Source organism: Choristoneura fumiferana, chromosome 11 (genome assembly GCF_025370935.1).
Source record: "Choristoneura fumiferana chromosome 11, NRCan_CFum_1, whole genome shotgun sequence".
In the NCBI taxonomy this organism is placed as follows: Eukaryota; Metazoa; Arthropoda; class Insecta; order Lepidoptera; family Tortricidae; genus Choristoneura; species Choristoneura fumiferana.
The window spans coordinates 1813583-1832216 of NC_133482.1; the positions used below are offsets into that span (position 1 = coordinate 1813583).

Sequence of the window (18634 nt, forward strand, 5' to 3'; positions counted from 1 at the left end):
CTTATGAAATTTGATAGATTGCGTACAAAAAATTGTTGCTACCAATCCTACCAAATATAGTAAGCAGCCGTTTATTTGAAGTATATTTAAAAAAAAACTTTGTGTGTTTGGTTGGCCAACCTGGCGCTCATCCGAAATTAGACAGATTGCGGGTAAAAATATCTGCTATATATACTAACTCTGCCAAAAAAAAATTAAGAAATTAAAAAAAAATTGGTGGGAATTTTGCGAATTTTCCGTGGACATTTTTCGATAGTGCGAATATAAACTTACAAAAATGGAATCATCGAGTGCTAGTGACATTTCTTTCATATTAATTGTTTAGCATGAGTTTTTTTTCGTCTACTATTCCTGTAATAGTTGAAAGAAAAGCAGATTATGCACCTCGCATTAAGTAATTTATATTGCCCTCGTGCTTTTTAAAGCCCTCGCTAACACGCTCGGGCTCCAATTGCCACTCGGTATACACTAATAAATAACCTTTTGCTTGGTGCAACAATCTAATATTTTTGAGCTAGCAACATTTAGAAAACAACCTTTTTCGACTTTACGTATGAGCTCTCTTTTTTCAATTCTTGTAGAACATGAAACTATACAAAATTTGTCTACATTTATGTTACTACGATATTCGCCATAACCAGACACATCCATACTTACTACTTACTAATATTATAAATGCGAAAGTGTGTGTGTTTGTGTGTATGTTTGTCCGTCTTTCACATCGAAACGGAGCGACGGATCGGACGTGATTTTTGGCATGGAGATAGTTTATGGGACAATAGGCTACCTTTATCCAGAAAAAATGCACAGTTCCCGAGGGAACAGCGCGCGATAACCGAATTCCACGGGGGCGAAGCCGCCGGCAACAGCTAGTTATATCCATATATATATAATATAGCAGATTTGTAACTTTTTATAAATATGAGTGCAGCTAACCATTTAAAATTTCATTCAAATGAATACCGAAATACATGAAAAAAACAGAACCCTTCAATGCATTCAGCCTCTCAGATCAGAATTGTTCATAACGAAACAAAGCTCATTATACCAGTAATTAATAACCGACCGATACCGACGTGAACAAATCAACGACTTGAAAAAATGTTGCCTCTCGTTCCCTCATACTACCACAGAGAAACACGAAAGAACTTCAATTTCCACCATCCATATTTTATGATAATTAGCGAAGTGTGTTTTCATGTTCGATTGATTGTTAGTTTTTAATTTATTTATGTGTCGCACCGGGAAACGGGCATGGAATCCATTGTACGAATTTTTCATTCGATATTTAAAATTTAAACGAACGTTTCAATTTCGAAATTGGAATGCCTATTCATTTAATTTTGGAAGAGTTTTTGTGCTGTGAATCTGTGATAGTGTATTGTTTGAAAATTATACCTAGTTTATTTTGTATTATATTTTCTGCATTTTGTTCAATTTAGTTAGTATGTTTCATCAAGTTTATGAACCATATTTCTGCGAACAGCATTTCTCCCAATATTTAAACACCGAAGCAATCGAAGCGCAATAAATAAAAATGTTTTTTCACCCCGTGTCACTTTACACTGCGCCGTGAGTTTAATTACGGCAAAGGTGATTTTCGATTACACGCGCCACTTTCCCTTCCGAAACGTGATAAAACTCAGAACGCGTCACGACGGAGATTCAACCATAAGTTTAAAAAGTTAAAGCTTATTTTTGGTTTGTTTTTATGATTGGTGCGTTCGAACGCTAATAAATTAACATGCTTTAATGACCCAATCAAAGTTTATGACGCTTGGCGAATCCCCTGCGGTCTCATGCGCTCCTAGTCTTCGAGTTGACTTATTTTGCGTATAAAATATTAAAAAAATTATGAGTTCTTTCCGTAATGATTTTTCGAGTTTTATGGAGATTGAAATTTTTGTTAACTCCGATGTTTATGATGACGAATGATTTAGTGCTGTTCTCCTGTGATTTTAACTCACCCATTGCATCTGTAACAAAAGAAAAGATATTGTTAGTTCTCATTATAGAAAATCACGTGATTTTATTGGCTGACAAATAGTTCAAAAATGTTTTATAACTAGTCAAAAAAGTAATTAAACAAAATCTTAGTGAAATAAAAATTCAAAGAGTAATAAATTTGGTAAGATCGTTAACATCCTAATTAAAAAAAAAAACAGTAATAAATATTCCATTGAAGTCGGCATATTTCAGTACATTGGGTATTGAAAATCTTGTCTTTGGAGTCTATGAGTGACAAAATTACCTTGCTCAAGTCAAATATATCACGCTTGCAACATTTTCTGAAAACCTCGCCTTTTACATCATATATTTTTCATTCAACTCTATATTAAGAACAGACTCCATCAGTCAACTGTCAAACGACCCTGTCAATCGTCTGTCAACATATCAGGATCTGTCACGATAAGATAGGGCCCTCTCTGATACCAGCGGATAATTTGTGATAATTTTTAGAACACTTCATTTCAGGTTTTTTTTGTAGGTACTGCGATAAGTTTTATCTACTCAAAATAAATACAAGGCACGTAAGAAGAGCATTAGTTTTTGGTCTTACTAGATGGCGTCACTGTTGCGTGAGGTTTTTAAGTGTGGCTTTCAAAGTCTGTTATTACGGGCGTGAAAACAAAGTTAAATTAAAATCATATTTAATACATTTTAAAACCGTACCATAAAAATATCGAGCAACCGCAGTCTTGCGTAGTCCCGTTTTGTTCGGGAAAAAAGGGAGGACAAAAGTTTTCGAAAGACAAAACTGTCTCAAAACACAAACATTCATTGCCCCTTATCGCAAATTGCCAAATTTATTTCAGGTAATGCAAAATATTCACAAAATTATTCTAATTATAAATAAAACCGCGTAGCTCACACAAAAACTATGAGATTTGTCATTTCGGAGACCTCACGCTACACTAGCGCCTCTGGCGAATTCATACGCGATAGCCCTCGTCATTTATAAAAGGTGTTTCTAAACAAATTCCCAGTAAATCAAAACATGGAGTACTTTCAGATTTCCTAGAAACTTTAAATTTGGTGTACAGTTGTCACAGTGGATTATTCGCAGTAGTTCCTTAATTTCATTTCTTTTCATACTAATAATTAATAATTATCCTTTTTTGTACTGCCTAAAGAACTACTGCGAATAACAGTCTCTATTCGAGCGCTTTTCGGCCCTAACGACCATCGGTTCTCCGTGCTGCGTTCTGGGTAGGGTTGCCATACGTCCGAAATTTTTCGGATAAGTCCGGAAATATAGTCTTTGTCCGAAATACGGGAGGAGTCTTAAAACGTCCGGAATTTCTACAATTAAGTGAATTTCTTAATTTCTACAGTTATCCGCGCGCGCCGGTAAAAATTCGAACGAAAATTTGCTTTGTTTATGCACGATGCATAACGACATTAATATTAAAACAAGAAAGTCCGGAATTTTCATCAAATGTCAGGAATTTTCTCCGGATTTTTGATTTTTTGATCTGGGAAAGTTCGTATCGTAGTCAATCTCACTCACAGCGGGACGGTAAGATACGGAATTCCAATTTTGAACTTCGCAGTGGGCCTGTACCCGTGCGTGGGAGAGATGGGCCCTATTCTAAAACCGAGCATACTTCTGATGGTATTGCTGCATCTAGCTTCGCCTGCCTCTCTGGTGTTGTGTCGTGAGGAGCACCCAACGCGGATGTTCCTTTCAATAATTAAAGGCGTTTTTATCCGCAGAGCGTGCTCGGCGCTTGATTCTATTTACATTCCATGATGCACCGCCCGGTTGCACCGCAAATAGTTATACGTTAACCCTACGTGGATGTTTTGACTATTCTTTACTCGCGGCATTCCTCGCGTGTGATGGGATCTGGCAGTACTATTAAATCTCTTGGATTCGGCAAATTTCAGTGGAAAAAATACAATATTATCTCCATAACGTTGCACCCACGCCATTATGTTACTAAATTTACTGTTAGTGGTTGAGAGTTTGGGATTTTATGTCGATTGCGTGGGAATTTCGGAATGAAATTAATCTATGTGTTATTCCCAATCCATCCATTCAGATTCTTAGCTTGAGAAGTAACATGGATGTATGATATATCCACATCGAAGCGTGAGTCGATATCTTACTAATAACATAGAGCCGAAAAAAAACTTACAAATAATAAATTTTTGTATTGGGATTCTTTAAAACTTCATTTTTTTAAGTTCGCTGTTCCGGCGGCCATTATAACGGCATACTGAAAATTTCCAGTGTTTTCCTATTATGGGCATATCAATACAGACGACAGACGGACTGATATACTAGTACGCTATAGGGTTACACTGGCATCTCGTGGTTACCGATCCCTAAAAACTGAAGATAGTGATCAAAATAGCAGTCCCAATGTACCAGGATAACATAACAGCATAGGGATGTGTTAAATCCTCCAAGCATGTTGGAAAGTTAACATTTATCTCGTCCCAGGACATCGCTGTCGCAGACACGTCGCGTGCTTATCTGACGCGCCCGCTTCTCCTCATTATATATTTGCATAGAGAAAGGCTGATTCTTGATATACAATTACTATAGTCTAGCTGTTATTCTGGATTTGCGATAAAGACTGCTATGTTACACGTGACTTCGCACTGATGCAGCCGCACGGTAAGGAAGTTATCCATCATTATTCCTTGTCACATCATTAAGTTTTCAGCTTTAAGTACTAATTCCAAAAGCTAGGCGGTGATGAGCCAGTCAGTCGAGCTATTAAACTACTGAACCGTTCCGTGTCTGCTGAACCATTCATTTCAAGCTACCGCAACCAATGTATAACAACAATCGAATGGGAGTCGATTAAACAAAATAAAATCACCTATCGTACCCTGATAGCAACTCTTAAACATCCATCAATCGTGCGTGTAAAGCTAAACCTGAACACTAAAGAAAATTCAGCTATTTGCAAAGTACATTGAAAATTTAAAAGGATTTAAATGAATACATGTTAACCGCCAATTACCGGTCCGTTAGGCTGGCCAGCGGCGCACCGGGCCTGTGACGCAGTCGTACTTGGAAATGTACGTATGATTCCACTTACTGCGCGCGCGCAGCTCACATGACGCTGGCTTACATTAAAGGGGAGACTCGGTGAAAAAATACAGAATATGTATACGTAGGTGGGCATTTCCACAAAAAGTGTTCCTTTTTTTTTCAATTTAAAAAAAATATGGTTTTTCCCACTCAGAATCAAGAGCACAATCGATTCCAATAGTTTAAAAAAAATCCCAAGCAAAAATGACAGTTTTGTGACGTTTTTTTTCATACACTCGGTATGGGCGTCACAAAACTAACTCATAAAATTTGTATAAAAATATTTTTTGGAAGAAAAGGTACAACTTTTTTTTGAAAACGCCCAGGTGTGCTACAGTGCGGGTCATAATTGGATTAAAGTACAAAAATATGTACTTATCTACTTGACCCAGTCTAAAACATGTTACCAAGGGTTTGTTACTAATTCACGTTAAAACGGCTACACAGATTGTGATGAAATTTGGAATTAAAATCTGGACACCTGGAACTTAACATCTGAAAGCTTTTTGCAGGTGGTAGGACCTTGTACAAGGTCCGCCCGGATTGCTACCACCATCTTGCTCGCTAATCCTGCCGTGAAGCAGCAGTGCTTGCACTGTTGTGTTTCGGCGTGGAGAGTAAGACAGCCGGTAAAATTACTGGCACGTGAGGCCATCTTAGGCCTCTAGGTTGGCAACGCGTCTGCAATACCCCTGGTGTTGCAGATGTTTATGGGTGGTGGTGATCTCTTACCACTTTTTATGCCGATATTCGTACGAGATCGGTATAAAATCTCGAAATATGTATTTTTAGGGAATTCTCATAAGAATTTACTAAAATCCCGAAATTTTAATTAGACACAATCAGTGATTTAACCATTGTTCAATAACTAGCCTAACAAACTACCCTCATTCTGGTTGCGTGCTGAAAGCTCTCCGAATATATTTTCGCTGAATGTTTTTCTATTTTATTTTTAACCTTTAAATTACGAAGCATACATTATGTACAACAAATTTTCTCTATGTTATGCAGTGCCCTTTCTGATTATTAAAAAGATTGAGCCACTGAGGGCTAATTTATTTGAACTATTGTATTACTTCGTTTGTATGAGAGTTCTTGTAAAACATGCAATGTCATGTCAACGCACTCCACCATGTTTTTAACGTAATAATTTCGCCAAGTTTACATGAAAATAGCGTTTTAATTCTCCATAAATAATACTAGAGCAACATAGCACGAACTTTTTGACAAATAAGCAAGCATTTTATTTTTTAATATCGCTCAAATTTCGTTAATTTAACTCGAGGTAATTGTAAGAGGACACGAGATCTACCTTCAAAGTTCTAGTACCTATATTTTTTTAATGTCACTTTTTAAGAATTTAGCGGTCTCACATCAATTTATTACCTATTTCGATCAAGATTGTTTGAAGGTATTTACATATTTTTACTTGGCATTTGTTTTTCTTTATATTAGTATAGTGTCGCACTGCCAAGCTCGTTTTTACTAAGCAGGAACTGGAAGAAATCGCTGTAAAGCGATGAATCATCTTGTATTTTTTTCCTGCGTGCCTGTTTTAGGTTTTGCTTACTATGTACCTAAATTACCTCGCCATGAAAGTCGTCACCGCATTTAAATTAATCATAAATTAAAGTTATATCGGTCAACCGGTAAACCGTGTTTTTAAAAAATCCCTCCCCACATCGAATCCGATATCTTTACTACTGTTTTAATCAGCTTTATTAATCACTATTATTACTAGGTATTACTCGCTACGCTCACATCACAACCTACGCCACTCGCTTTTTCGACTCATACAACTGTTGCATAAAATTTATTGTAAGTATTTTCTATTCAAGTTAGTCATGTGAAACAACCCTAACGCCGTTGCGTGCCTCGCCAGCGCGGCGAGTGGGAGTCAGTCTTAATAAGCGGCTTATATACAATAATAGCTGCGCCTGCGCCGGCTTGACGCACTCTTCCACACACCTGACCTGAAGGGTCAGATTCTTGGGGCCGCAGTCTTGGGCCGTAAGACCCGTATTTATAATATACACTCAAGCCAGTGTGGCCAGGTTTTCTGTTTTCTCGCGACTTCTCTGTACAAACTTTCCATGCTCATTGAACATTGTATTTCGCTTCAAGTTGATTGTACAATAAATCATTTTTTATTTTTATTTTATTTATTTTACAGAAGATCTACAAACGTTTTCCAAAATGTCGGTTGCCTCCCACAATATTCCAACGCTCCCGTTTCGCTTTTGCGGGGACACACAAAATTGTGTATTAAGTATGTTACTATTTTCATGTATTTTTTTTGTTTATTTGTGTGTTAATGTGTCAATTCTTCCGTATTAGAGAATAAATGTCTTCTTTCTTTCTCCCCGCCCATACAATTCGCTCAACGAAGTCGTATGAGGCATAGGGCACAAAAGTAATAAATAAATATGTAAATGTCACGAGACCATTTTATTAATGCTTGTTCTATGGGTAGTAGGCTACAGATAAACATATTTATATATGTAGATATACATACTTAAACATGAATACATACTTAAGTTTTAGCTTATTTAATTTTATTGTACCTAATATACCCTTTTTTTAGTTGGACCAGAATTCTTGCTTGAAAAAAAAAAACACTTATTAACCTGTCCTCTCCCAGAGGCACAAATTTGTGGCCTACCTCGTTTGGGAATACAAGCGCGATGTTTATGTGTGTAAACGTCCAAGCCAAAACTCGAGAACAAACATTCGTATTATTCATACAAACATCTGTCCCGACCGGGTATCGAACCCGGGACCTCATGTCTCGTAGTCAGGTTGTCCAACCACTTGGCTATCCGGTTGTCTAAAATAAAAAATCAATCTGCAGTAAAAAAAATAAAGTGTATGTTCCGCATCTATTGTATTTTTTTCTAGACCGAACCACACCGAACAGTAGACTTTTCTTGTACATAATAGAAGTAAATAAAACGTAACTATAAAATAACTACCTAACTTATACTTAGGTAGGTAACTTGTGGTACTTTTGACAAGTACTTATATAAAGCTAGTATTTATATAAAAACGTTGTATTTAATTCACATAGCACATTAATTTTATATTGAAAGTACCGGGCTCGCATGGCTTGGCAAGATTTATCGGCGCGGCGACAGAGCTAATGCAGCGACGCGACTGACTGATACTGCGCGATATGATAGCGCTGACGCGTAAGTGCGATCGCTTGTTCGCCGATACCATGGGATTCGACCTACGCGACATCTATGTACCCCTGGTATCGCCACGGTGAGGTACAAGGCTTGTACATTAGTTTTTCCGTTGGGATTTTCGATTTTGTCCCCTTGGGACAGGGAAGTTTGGTTACTGTCAAGACTGGGGTGAAAGAGTTCGTTTTGATAGTTAATAATAATTGGTTTTTACTTCTTTTACATTAATGGTAGTATGTAGGTACAGTCACCACACCAGCACCAATAATAGCTGACACAATCAAAGTATTCTGCCACTCAATTCCTTGGCACTAAGAATAAAAGCTCGATTTTAATGGAAATTTGCACTTTAAAGTTGAATATTTCGCAACATCACTGAATCGTAAAATCGTCTTAGCAAACCCCTAATGGTTTTAAAAGACCTATCCAACGATACCCCACACTACAGGGTTGGATGAGAAAAAAAAAACACTCCCACTTTACGTCTATGGGAGGTACCCTAAAAAAATTTGATTTTTAATTTTACCATTTTGTCGGCATAGTTTACATATATATCCGTGCAAAATTACAGCTTTCTAGCATTGATAGTCCCCGAGCAAAGCCGCGGACGGACGGACAGACAGACAGACATGGCGAAACTATAAGCGGGTTCCGTTTTTGCCATTTTTGCTCCGGAACCCTAAAAAATGGATGACTGAAAATAAAAACAATATGCTTCTGAATTTCTAAGCCAAAGAAAACTCATATAACCAAAAGCGATGCATGTATGTCTCCACGCATCACCCAAATCCGAGCGTAACGAAAAAACATCGGTAACCGTGCAAAAACCGTGCCTTATATCATTTCCACCGGCCGGGATCCGAGCAAATCCCCGCATCCGGGGATCCGGATAGGGATCCGGTAATCCCGGTTAATAACGCCCGCGATCCCGGGTGCCGCAGACGTTTGATAATGGAGTATTAGTGCCGCTTATAATTGCTCAGTTATTATTGCTATTGATTATCTCGGGTTCGAGTTTGCACGAACGAGCCACTTTTGGAAACAGAGACCAATGATTTTGATTGGAATGATCTTGATTTTAGATGATTTTTTAGTGTTCTGTCAGTTGGTAAAACCGGCCAAGAGCGTGTCGGACACGCCCAAAATAGGGTTCCGAACGAAAAAAATCAGTAATACTTTTCTAAGGATTTCGTATTTTACACGGAATCTTCCAAGTTTAGGTATATTTTATACTTAAGGCTGCTATTTACTCTTAGGGGCTGTTTCACCATTGATTTTAGTGTTAACTGACGGGCCAATGTGATGCCGTCTCCGTTTATTCGAACAAACAAATAGTCACGGCATCGCATTTAACCGTCAGTTAACACTAATCAATGGATGGCGAAACAGCCCCTAAAACTACTTAGGTAATTCTCAAGCAACCTTAACCGTTATAGTTTTCCTTGTAAGTTTCATATACTTACTACCATCCTGAATTTTTTCAATTTCTCCGGTTCAGATTTTAGAAGGGGTGGGGGTGGGACACTCGATTTTAATGAAAATTTGCACTTTTAAGTTTAATATTTCGCAAAAAAATCACTAAATCGAAAAATCGTCTTAGCAAACCCCTAATGGTTTTAAAAGACCTATCCAACGATACCCCACAATATAGGGTTGGATGAGAAAAAAAACACCCCCACTTTACGTCTATGTGAGGTACCCTAAAAAATATTTTTTTGTTTTTTTATTGTACCACTTTGTCGGCATTTTACAGCTTTCTAGCATTGATAGTCCCTGAGTAATGCTGCGGACGGACAGACAGACAGACACACAGACATGGCGAAACTATCAGGGTTCCGTTTTTGCCATTTTGGCTCCGGTACCCTAAAAATGACACTCTTATACCAATGAACCGAAACTGTATTTTTTAAACTTCTTTTGCTATATATGTGTTAATTAAAAACACTTTTTAACCAGTTAGTGTAGGCAATAATTAATTAATTAGCCTAGGACAAATTAATTTTACTTGACCTGAATGTCCGCCTAAAGTTAACAGAAATCAAAAATAACACTGTGTATATATTTTATTATCATCAAGGAATATTGATTTTGACGGTCAGCCAAAATACAGTGTACTAGATAACTATAGGCCCCCTCCAAAGAAAGCCACAACCAACGGTCCTCTGCGTCCTTAATTCATTATATTATTCGTCCTGTCCATTAGTCCACTTTATTATGTAATATGTGGTATGTGCCATTGATTTAGCCATAGATATTATTGTTTCCTGTGGATTCATCTATGGTAAATAGGAGTAGTTAATAGGTAATTTTGCGTACTTAAATTTATTTTAATACAACAAGACTAATTATATCATCATGCAAAATAATCCAAAATGTTATCCAATTCTATTGGTGAGTGCCCGCAGTATTTGATGATTATCTTTCCAAATATGGGTATTCTGTGGACCAAAAAACTGCACAGCAAATTGTAATCACACTCCTCCCCGATGCTCCGAAACCTTGTTTTTCCGCCCGTTTTTCACAAAACAAACTAGGGGAGTGGAAAATAAGAAAATCCCGGAAAATTCGGCAATAGTTCCCTCAGCGGTACCAGGGGCTCATACGAGGGCAGGCGTCGTCGAGGCTAATGATCCCGGCTCCGGCAAATCCCGCCAATATGGAGTGCGGAAAATACCTGGAAAATGGGAATGTTATTTCCCTTGCGTTAACGGAAAATATATTGGGTGTAACGAAGTCGTCAAGCACGCGCTGTTCGCAGGCTGGGTTCTGTCAGTGCACAGTAACTCAGACGTTCTGCAACGCGAATTACTGAAAGCGAACACTTTAATTATTAGACCAATCGACGCATTACTTACACACCAACAGATAGATGTGTGAGAATGATGCTCATATGTAGATTATATCAAAGTTGAGAGCAGCGGCATTCGGAAACTTCTCAAGTTACCATTCGATCTTTGCATGGCACTGTAACTAATTGCTGTACCTAACCCAAAAAAACTACACAGAATTGCGGTTTCTAGTACCGACTTTTAAATCATATTAACGCCTTTTTATCGTCAGTGAGTCTTTTGATGTGGGCCCATCTGGTCGGGATTCGTCGTAAGGGCTGACCACACACGACCGTTTACGATCCTAACAGTTTTACAGCGTCCAAACAAACACGCGGTTCTGAGCAACGCTAAACGCTCGTATCAAAGCTCCGCACGCTTCTGAATTCCTAGTACAGTCACTAGTAACCTGCTTGATTTTTATTTTTAAATCGGTTAATTACTTTTCTTTCTAATTGAAACTGTAGCGTTTATTACTAAGAAGCCACAAATTAAAACACAAACAAACAAACAGTTCAGCTGAAGATTAATCGGAAGCACTGAAGATGCGCAAAATGCAATCACGAGGAACTTAACGAGTTGCCTCAATACAAAGCACAGTGATTTACATTTAAAAACGTAATAAAACGTAAATGGCATAGCATTCCACAACCGAACATGAAAATTTCCTATTTTACCGGACAAAAGGCGCAAATTAACGCCATCATTGTTCGAAGGGCGGCGATTAGTTCGTTCATTATTAAACTTAATTTTATGCAAACCTTGTCTATGGCATAATGAAATGACGTACGGAAATGGCCTAGGAGTTTCTCAATGGGTACACAGTTAATATGGTTTATGATTATTACTCCAGTACTTTGAAATTAAAAGCCACTGTATCCTGAGTCCTGACTTACGTTGGCGGTGAAATGGTCTAAATACGTAATGGCTGAGTAGACACTACACTACAAACCAGTTAGTAGGGAACTTATTTTCTATACCTAAGTCATTCTACTTATAATCTTCGATGTTCGATGTTAGTCATTGATATGCAATGTTTTATTCGTCATCTACAAAGGTACATAGATCATTGTCATATTCATATTGTAATCGAAATACATTACGGACTTGGGACTTAATAACGCCTTTTACAGCGGCCGTGGTGACGAGTAGACTGAAGTGTGGTTCGATAAAACCGCCAGGTAAACAAATTTACCTACTAGTTTCAGTCTCAAAATCTTGTCCATAGAACGCCATTTCTTCTCCAGAATAATACGCCAAGCGATTGGTTGAAATAAAGAGGTAAGGGAATGAAACATAAAATGGATTTGTTGGATACAAACTCGTCTTCATAAAAGGCATGATGAAGACCCTAATGTGTTAGGAATTTGTGCACTTAAATTATAAAGGCTCATGATATTGTTGGAGCATGTATTTATTATACACCACTTGCCCTAGGCTACACGTTCAACAATATTACTGATGAACTGTTACCCCATAAACTCAGTAGATATCCTCAAAAAAATGCAGTCGTAACTAATTAAAAATAACCGAATTATTTTAGGAAGACCGTTTGTATCCAACGACAAAGGAACGATCGCGTTCTAGGAACCGCTGCGCTCCGTCGTACATCCTTTGATATCGCAGCAATAATAAATAGAACTCCGTTAGATGCTTCCGCCTTGGTACTTTGAAACAATGGTGCTATGGAAAACAAATAAATGTTCATCTAGTAGGAATGTTTCTTGTTCCGGGAAAATCGTTAAAACGAAGCTTAAATCGATGGAAAAGATTTTACATTCACTGAACTCATGAGTACCTAACAATAATAATTGAAAGAGCTAGCGTGAAGCGTTTCAATAACAGCATGTCCAGATATGCAGCTGTCATCTTCTTAACATATTTCTCGACCGATTAAACAATTCTGTCGATACAGTTTTTGGACATTCCCATATCGCCATTTCGGAAAACTTTCGAAATCTAGAGCTTTTATCATCAGTCTATAGCAGTCCATTGCTGGACATAGTCCTCCTCTTGTCCTCTTCTCCTCCTGTCTTCGGCTCAACGCATCCAGCTTCCATAGCAGCCTTTCGCAGAGCACTCGCAGTTTCACATGTCATTCGTATTAAGCTAGCTAAGTAAGGATATTCACTGCCTAAAGGGCTCCCTGAACGCTACAATCTGGCTAACTTCCAATTTAGGGTGCTTGCCATTAGTGTAAAAAATCCATTGGCTCTGTTAAGCGTAAAAATGAAGTACTTTTAAGTCTTTGATGTGTTAATAATGAGGCAGAAAGGCTATCAAGTTTTATCATTCGACCAACTAGTTGTACCCGTACCCCTGTTTACTTTGCACAGGAGTTAATCATGGTAAGCTAACAAACGAACGTTTGCAGAGAAACAGTAGATTAGCTTGATAACTGAGATAAGACTTACGATCTTGACACTTTTTCTCTAACCGCCAAATATAATTAAGCCATAACAGAAGTTGACAAAGCTCAAAGATTTGCAATTTTTTGTTTTAAGACAATGTTCGTTCATATAAAAACTCTTGGGACAGAAATAGGTTCTTCAGTGAATTGGGAGAGGAATCAAATCAGAGACAACATTGTAATCAAAAAAAATTAAGAGGCCCGCTATAAACAAATTTAGGATCTGGTGAATAGAACACATGAGCGGAGGGGGTCTAAAAATCATCAAAATCGGGTTGACGTAATCTATGAATGACCCTTAGATACAAGTATAGTAATAATAGGAAGCCAAATACTATAGTAATAATATACGTGTTGACAAGATACTTACGTTCAACCTACCTACTCATTAAGAATTCAGTCAGTTTTGTAACATGTATGCAAAAACACGCAAAACTCATCAGTGTTCGCATCACGTCATTCTATTTGAAGAACTCATCAAAAAAATCCAAGGTGTGACAAGAAGCAGAGCACAAAGCACTAAAAGTAATAATTACGAGATCAAAGACTTGTTTACTTCTCAGTGATATGGCAGCCTGGTAATTCCTTAGACAGCTCGCAGTGGACGTGGCATGAAATATTACAGTTTACAGTCAAATGAATTCGCATTGACTGTCATCATGCCGTTTGACGACAAACGTCATGCCAAGGTCATGTTTGCCAAATGAGACATTACTGGATGATGTTAAAGTTTATAATAGTGACATCAATGACATGAAACATGTCATTATGCTCTCAGAAAAAAAAATACGCTTGTAAATTGCTAATAGCTTGGTAATTTCATGTTAGCTTTTTTTTTATTCGACTGGATGGCAAACGAGCAAGTGGGTCTCCTGATGGTAAGAGATCACCTACGCCCATAAACATCTACAACACCAGGGGCAAATCTTATACTTATTGGAAGATAAAGAAAGCTATTATAGAATGGCATAAAAATTACACCGAAGTATGCTAGTGACACGTGAGATACACTTAAAATTCATTGACGGAAATAACAGTAGCGTGTTTGATGCCACCGATTTCTTTTCATTTTCGAAAATGCCACAAAAAACCTAGTGGATGAGTTTATCTGACAACCATTTCCTGAAGCTAAGCAAGAAAAATGCTTAATCTAAATCTTAATGAAACATTCCCTGCTTGATGAATCGGCGCTGGCGGAGGGAGGTGCCGGCAATTACGCTGCACGCGAGCAATGCAAGGGGAAATAAATAGCAAGTGCAAACAAAATTAAAGTGAATGCGGCCACAGTGGTTGCATTGACTTTAACGGTAGCCTAGCCATTGCTGGAAAAGGCGGCATACTTACAAATCATAAAAGTGTACCAATAAAAATTTACGAATTTCTTAAATGAAAATTTCAAGTACTTTTCTCTAGAGCTCTAGCTATCTTATTTTATGGACTATCTATCTGATTCCTTCCCAATACTATAGTTATCAAATTGGAGAAGACTGGATCAGCTATTTCTAAGATGATGTCCTCCTTTTTAGAAACAAAACCACAAGAAGCTCCTCAAGAATAATATCAAGATGTAGCAAAGCTATTAGCGATCAATGATACAGTAGCCGATGGTCCTTGATATCAAATCCTAAGTGCTGAACGGTGTTATCTACACAGCAATAGTAACCGGAGGTCATAACCCACGAGGAGGTTAATAAAGACGGTTCGCAGCGTACGGGGCTAAAACGCGGGGCGTGCCTCCACGCCCAGCCTGCTTTTACACCGCGCCTGACTTTACTGCGCTCTTTACGACCAACCGACGTCTTTTTGGTGTCTCGAACTGTTTAAAATTAGTTTTGCACATGATTATTACTGTGGGATTGTGTGAATCTGCTCGCTCCGCGAGTATTGGGTTTATTTTGCTAGATTTGCGTGCGTAAGATGAAGGGAGTTGTTCAACAGATGCGTTGTTCTCTTATGAATTTTCTGCTTTGAACTTTGAATATTTAACTTCCAAAACAACGAAAAGTCGCTGCTAGACACTAAAATTAGACGAAACTATATTTTCTGACTAAAACTCTCTGCTAAAGTGAAAGTTGATGGTGATCAGGAATATAATTATGTGAACGGTATAGGGTAAATAAGCCCTCTGAAATCTCTGAGGGCTGCAAAACTGCGAAATCCAAGATAAATTACTGCCAGAGTGGAGTTAATAGAAGAATAATGAAACAATTATCTAACGCGCTTGCGTGTTCGTTCGTAGGTGAGATCCCACGGCACCCCACGCCACCAGGGGTGCATAAGAAAAAAAGACCCCAAACGAAAATAATTTTGATAGACACTTCGCGTGCGATCAGCAATTACGCTATGCCCGCCCGGTAATTCGAATTTAGCACATTATCGGTGCGTTACGATTATTTTCGAATTTCGAATAACAATGGGAAGATCATGTTCGCACCTTTTTTTTGTTTTTAATACGTCATTAAAATGTAGTTTTGTTGCCATATGTTAACAAACAAGGGCGTTGTTTAAACAGCGTTGCTGTCAAATCGATTCGAGCGATTGTAACTGGCAGCTTTTATTTGGGAACAGGTGCTGGCTTGTTTAAAAAGGAAACATTTTGGAATTGGAACGAAACAAAACGCTGCAGTCGTTTCATTACGTAAGTTGTTTTACGTTACAGATAGTGTTGTTAAATGGAAAGCAAGTTCTATCAGGTTGGCAACGCTGGAGCTGAGCAAATGCATGCTCTGTGATCTCGACATCCGGTGCTATCTAATCTATGGTCAGTGTTTATGGAGGGCGAATCAACAGAGATTACGCGTCACAGTCTTACATGCTTAATATCTGTGGCAGATAAAATAGCTTAATTTTGACTTAGGTTTATCAAGAATAGCTCAGAAAAAAAAACAATATTTGTAAAAGTACTTTTAGTTTTACTCTTACATCAATTAAACCCGCGTTTTAATTGCTGCTGTCTTCTTAAGAATGCACCAGCGGAACAGACCGCGTTATGAAAGTCAAAATGGAATGCAACAGACAACTGACAAAAATCAAAATATTAGAAGAAACAAAAAGACTAGTGATGTGACACAAACGACACCTCCACAAATCGAACTCGACTCGAAGAGACATCGAGTGGTTGCATATTTATACAATCTGGAGTATTGTCACAGATTATTGCAGCCATGTTTACCCGGCCCATTCAGAGTGGAGTGTTTTAAACAAACACCATTGAGACAGAACAGGGGACCTCTTGTGCACCCATGCTGCCTTAGTAAATAACACCGTTGGTTATTTATTTAGAAAAATGTAATCTCGACTTTCGAGTGTTTTATCTCGGTATCCGGCAAGATCTGTTCTCGAGAATACTTAAATGTAACCAAAATTAAATAATCGTTTGTTGGTATTTCTCACGGTTCGGTTTGGGAATAGTTGTAGAGTTTAGTCCAATTATGTTAGGAACATTTTTGTTAAGTACAGTTTGATAGATAAATCACGTACCAGAGACACCCGAGTGGAACCTTTGCGCTGCAAATATGTTGATATTTGACACATCTGCCACCTGCTCTGGTAGCGTTCGATTTAAAAGCACTAAGCGTTGAGCAATGATCCTGCTTATGAGCTTGTATAAAAATAACTTCGAGTGTGACCAGAGCGAAAAAAAAACGGTAAATTAGTACGGCGACTCCTGCACTCCGATCGAGGACACTACAGTTGGGCAAGCAAGTATATGATCGATATCGATAGTAAATGTTTAATCATTATGTAGCATAATGAATAAAAACCACTTTTAATTAAAAAATAAAGTAAATGTGCAATAATAATTGTAATAAGTCAGTTAGTTGTGCGCAAAGAAAAATGTTGAAAATAGCCTGAATGGCTTCGAGAAAAGTATGGTACGGCCGTGCCTTTGTTTTTGTTTTGCTCGACTTGGCGGGGGCACTGCCGTGCCCCCAGATAATGAGAGCTTGCGAGTGCAGCTGGGAAAGTTTCCCTCGAACTACAAGGCATTCTTAATTCTAAGCGGGCAGCCATTTCTTAAATAAAAAAAAAAGTATAAATGACCTGTTGAAAAATTAATGACTGTAGCAAATGAATACTGGCGAGAAGTTAGTATCGGTGAACGGTGCTAACTCCAAATATTTCACACGGTTCAAAATCCATTACGAAATCCAAATTCTAACAAGCGATGTTTAAAAAGAACTTTCGTAAATATAATTTGTTACTAAAACAAACCGTTCTTTTGAATCGCAACGTCAAAGCATTTTTACGTGAACCCGTCTGTTATAATTAAATACAAATGTCTTCATGTCGACTCTATTATGATAGTGCGTTTCGTCGTCTAAACTAGTGTCTCGAACAGCGTCATTAATTTGACAGTTGACAACAACGTCATTCATTAGGAGTATCGCGTCATAACTCAACGAGGAGAGCAAAGTTGTCACTTCAGGCGTTGTAAACTGTGCCTCGAATAAGCTCATACAAATTTTGTGAGAGAGCTTCGGGACCAACTGTAGACGTAACTTGGTTTCTATTTCCGATATATTTAAAGTTTTTCTCCTGCCAAAACTTGTGTCCCACGAATATTAATTAATTTTAACAGCCACAGAGAAAGTCAGTGGATGAATGGGAAGTTAAATGAGATACCTCCATGATACAAGTACAGTTCATTCATCAGGGAAAGGAAATGAGCCTTTGTATGGGTCAGGCCGTCGAGGAGAAAGAGGTGTTGACTTCATTCCCAAGCTAAGTCCGGAGTCCGGACGCCATACTGTCTAATGCCTGCTCTACATTTTTGGCTGACTTTGGCCCATCTGAGGGATGCTGCTATATTTTAGAGTGAGAGGGATGGTGCTCGCCAGTGGCGTAAAGTGAACATTTTTGTTACGCAACCATAGTTTACGGTGAAGGAATACATCGTGAGGAAACCTGCACAAACCTGCGAAGCAATTCAATGGTGTGTGTGAAGTTCCCAATCTGCACTGGGCCCGCGTTGGAACTACGGCCCAAGTCCTCCCACTCTGAGAGGACGTGCCCAGCAGTGGGACGTATATAGGCTGGGATGATGATGATAAAACCATACTTGTCATCACTGACATTATAATTGTAGGCAACTTAGTGCGAATCGAGTTGTTACGGCGCCACGCTAGTGGTGCTCACTCTTCTAACGTATAACTGCGTC

General features: G+C 38.3%; 1 protein-coding gene across 4 annotated transcripts in view; it reads right to left on the reverse strand.

The window, feature by feature from the left end:
* The window catches only part of hth (Meis homeobox homothorax), a 385579-nt gene that overhangs the window by 176127 nt on the left and 190818 nt on the right, over positions 1-18634 (reverse strand). For all 4 annotated transcript variants that reach the window (XM_074094049.1, XM_074094048.1, XM_074094052.1 and 1 more), the window contains exon 8: positions 1968-1976. In XM_074094049.1, coding sequence (XP_073950150.1) covers positions 1968-1976 — 9 coding nt within the window. The remainder of the gene's footprint in view (positions 1-1967; positions 1977-18634) is intronic.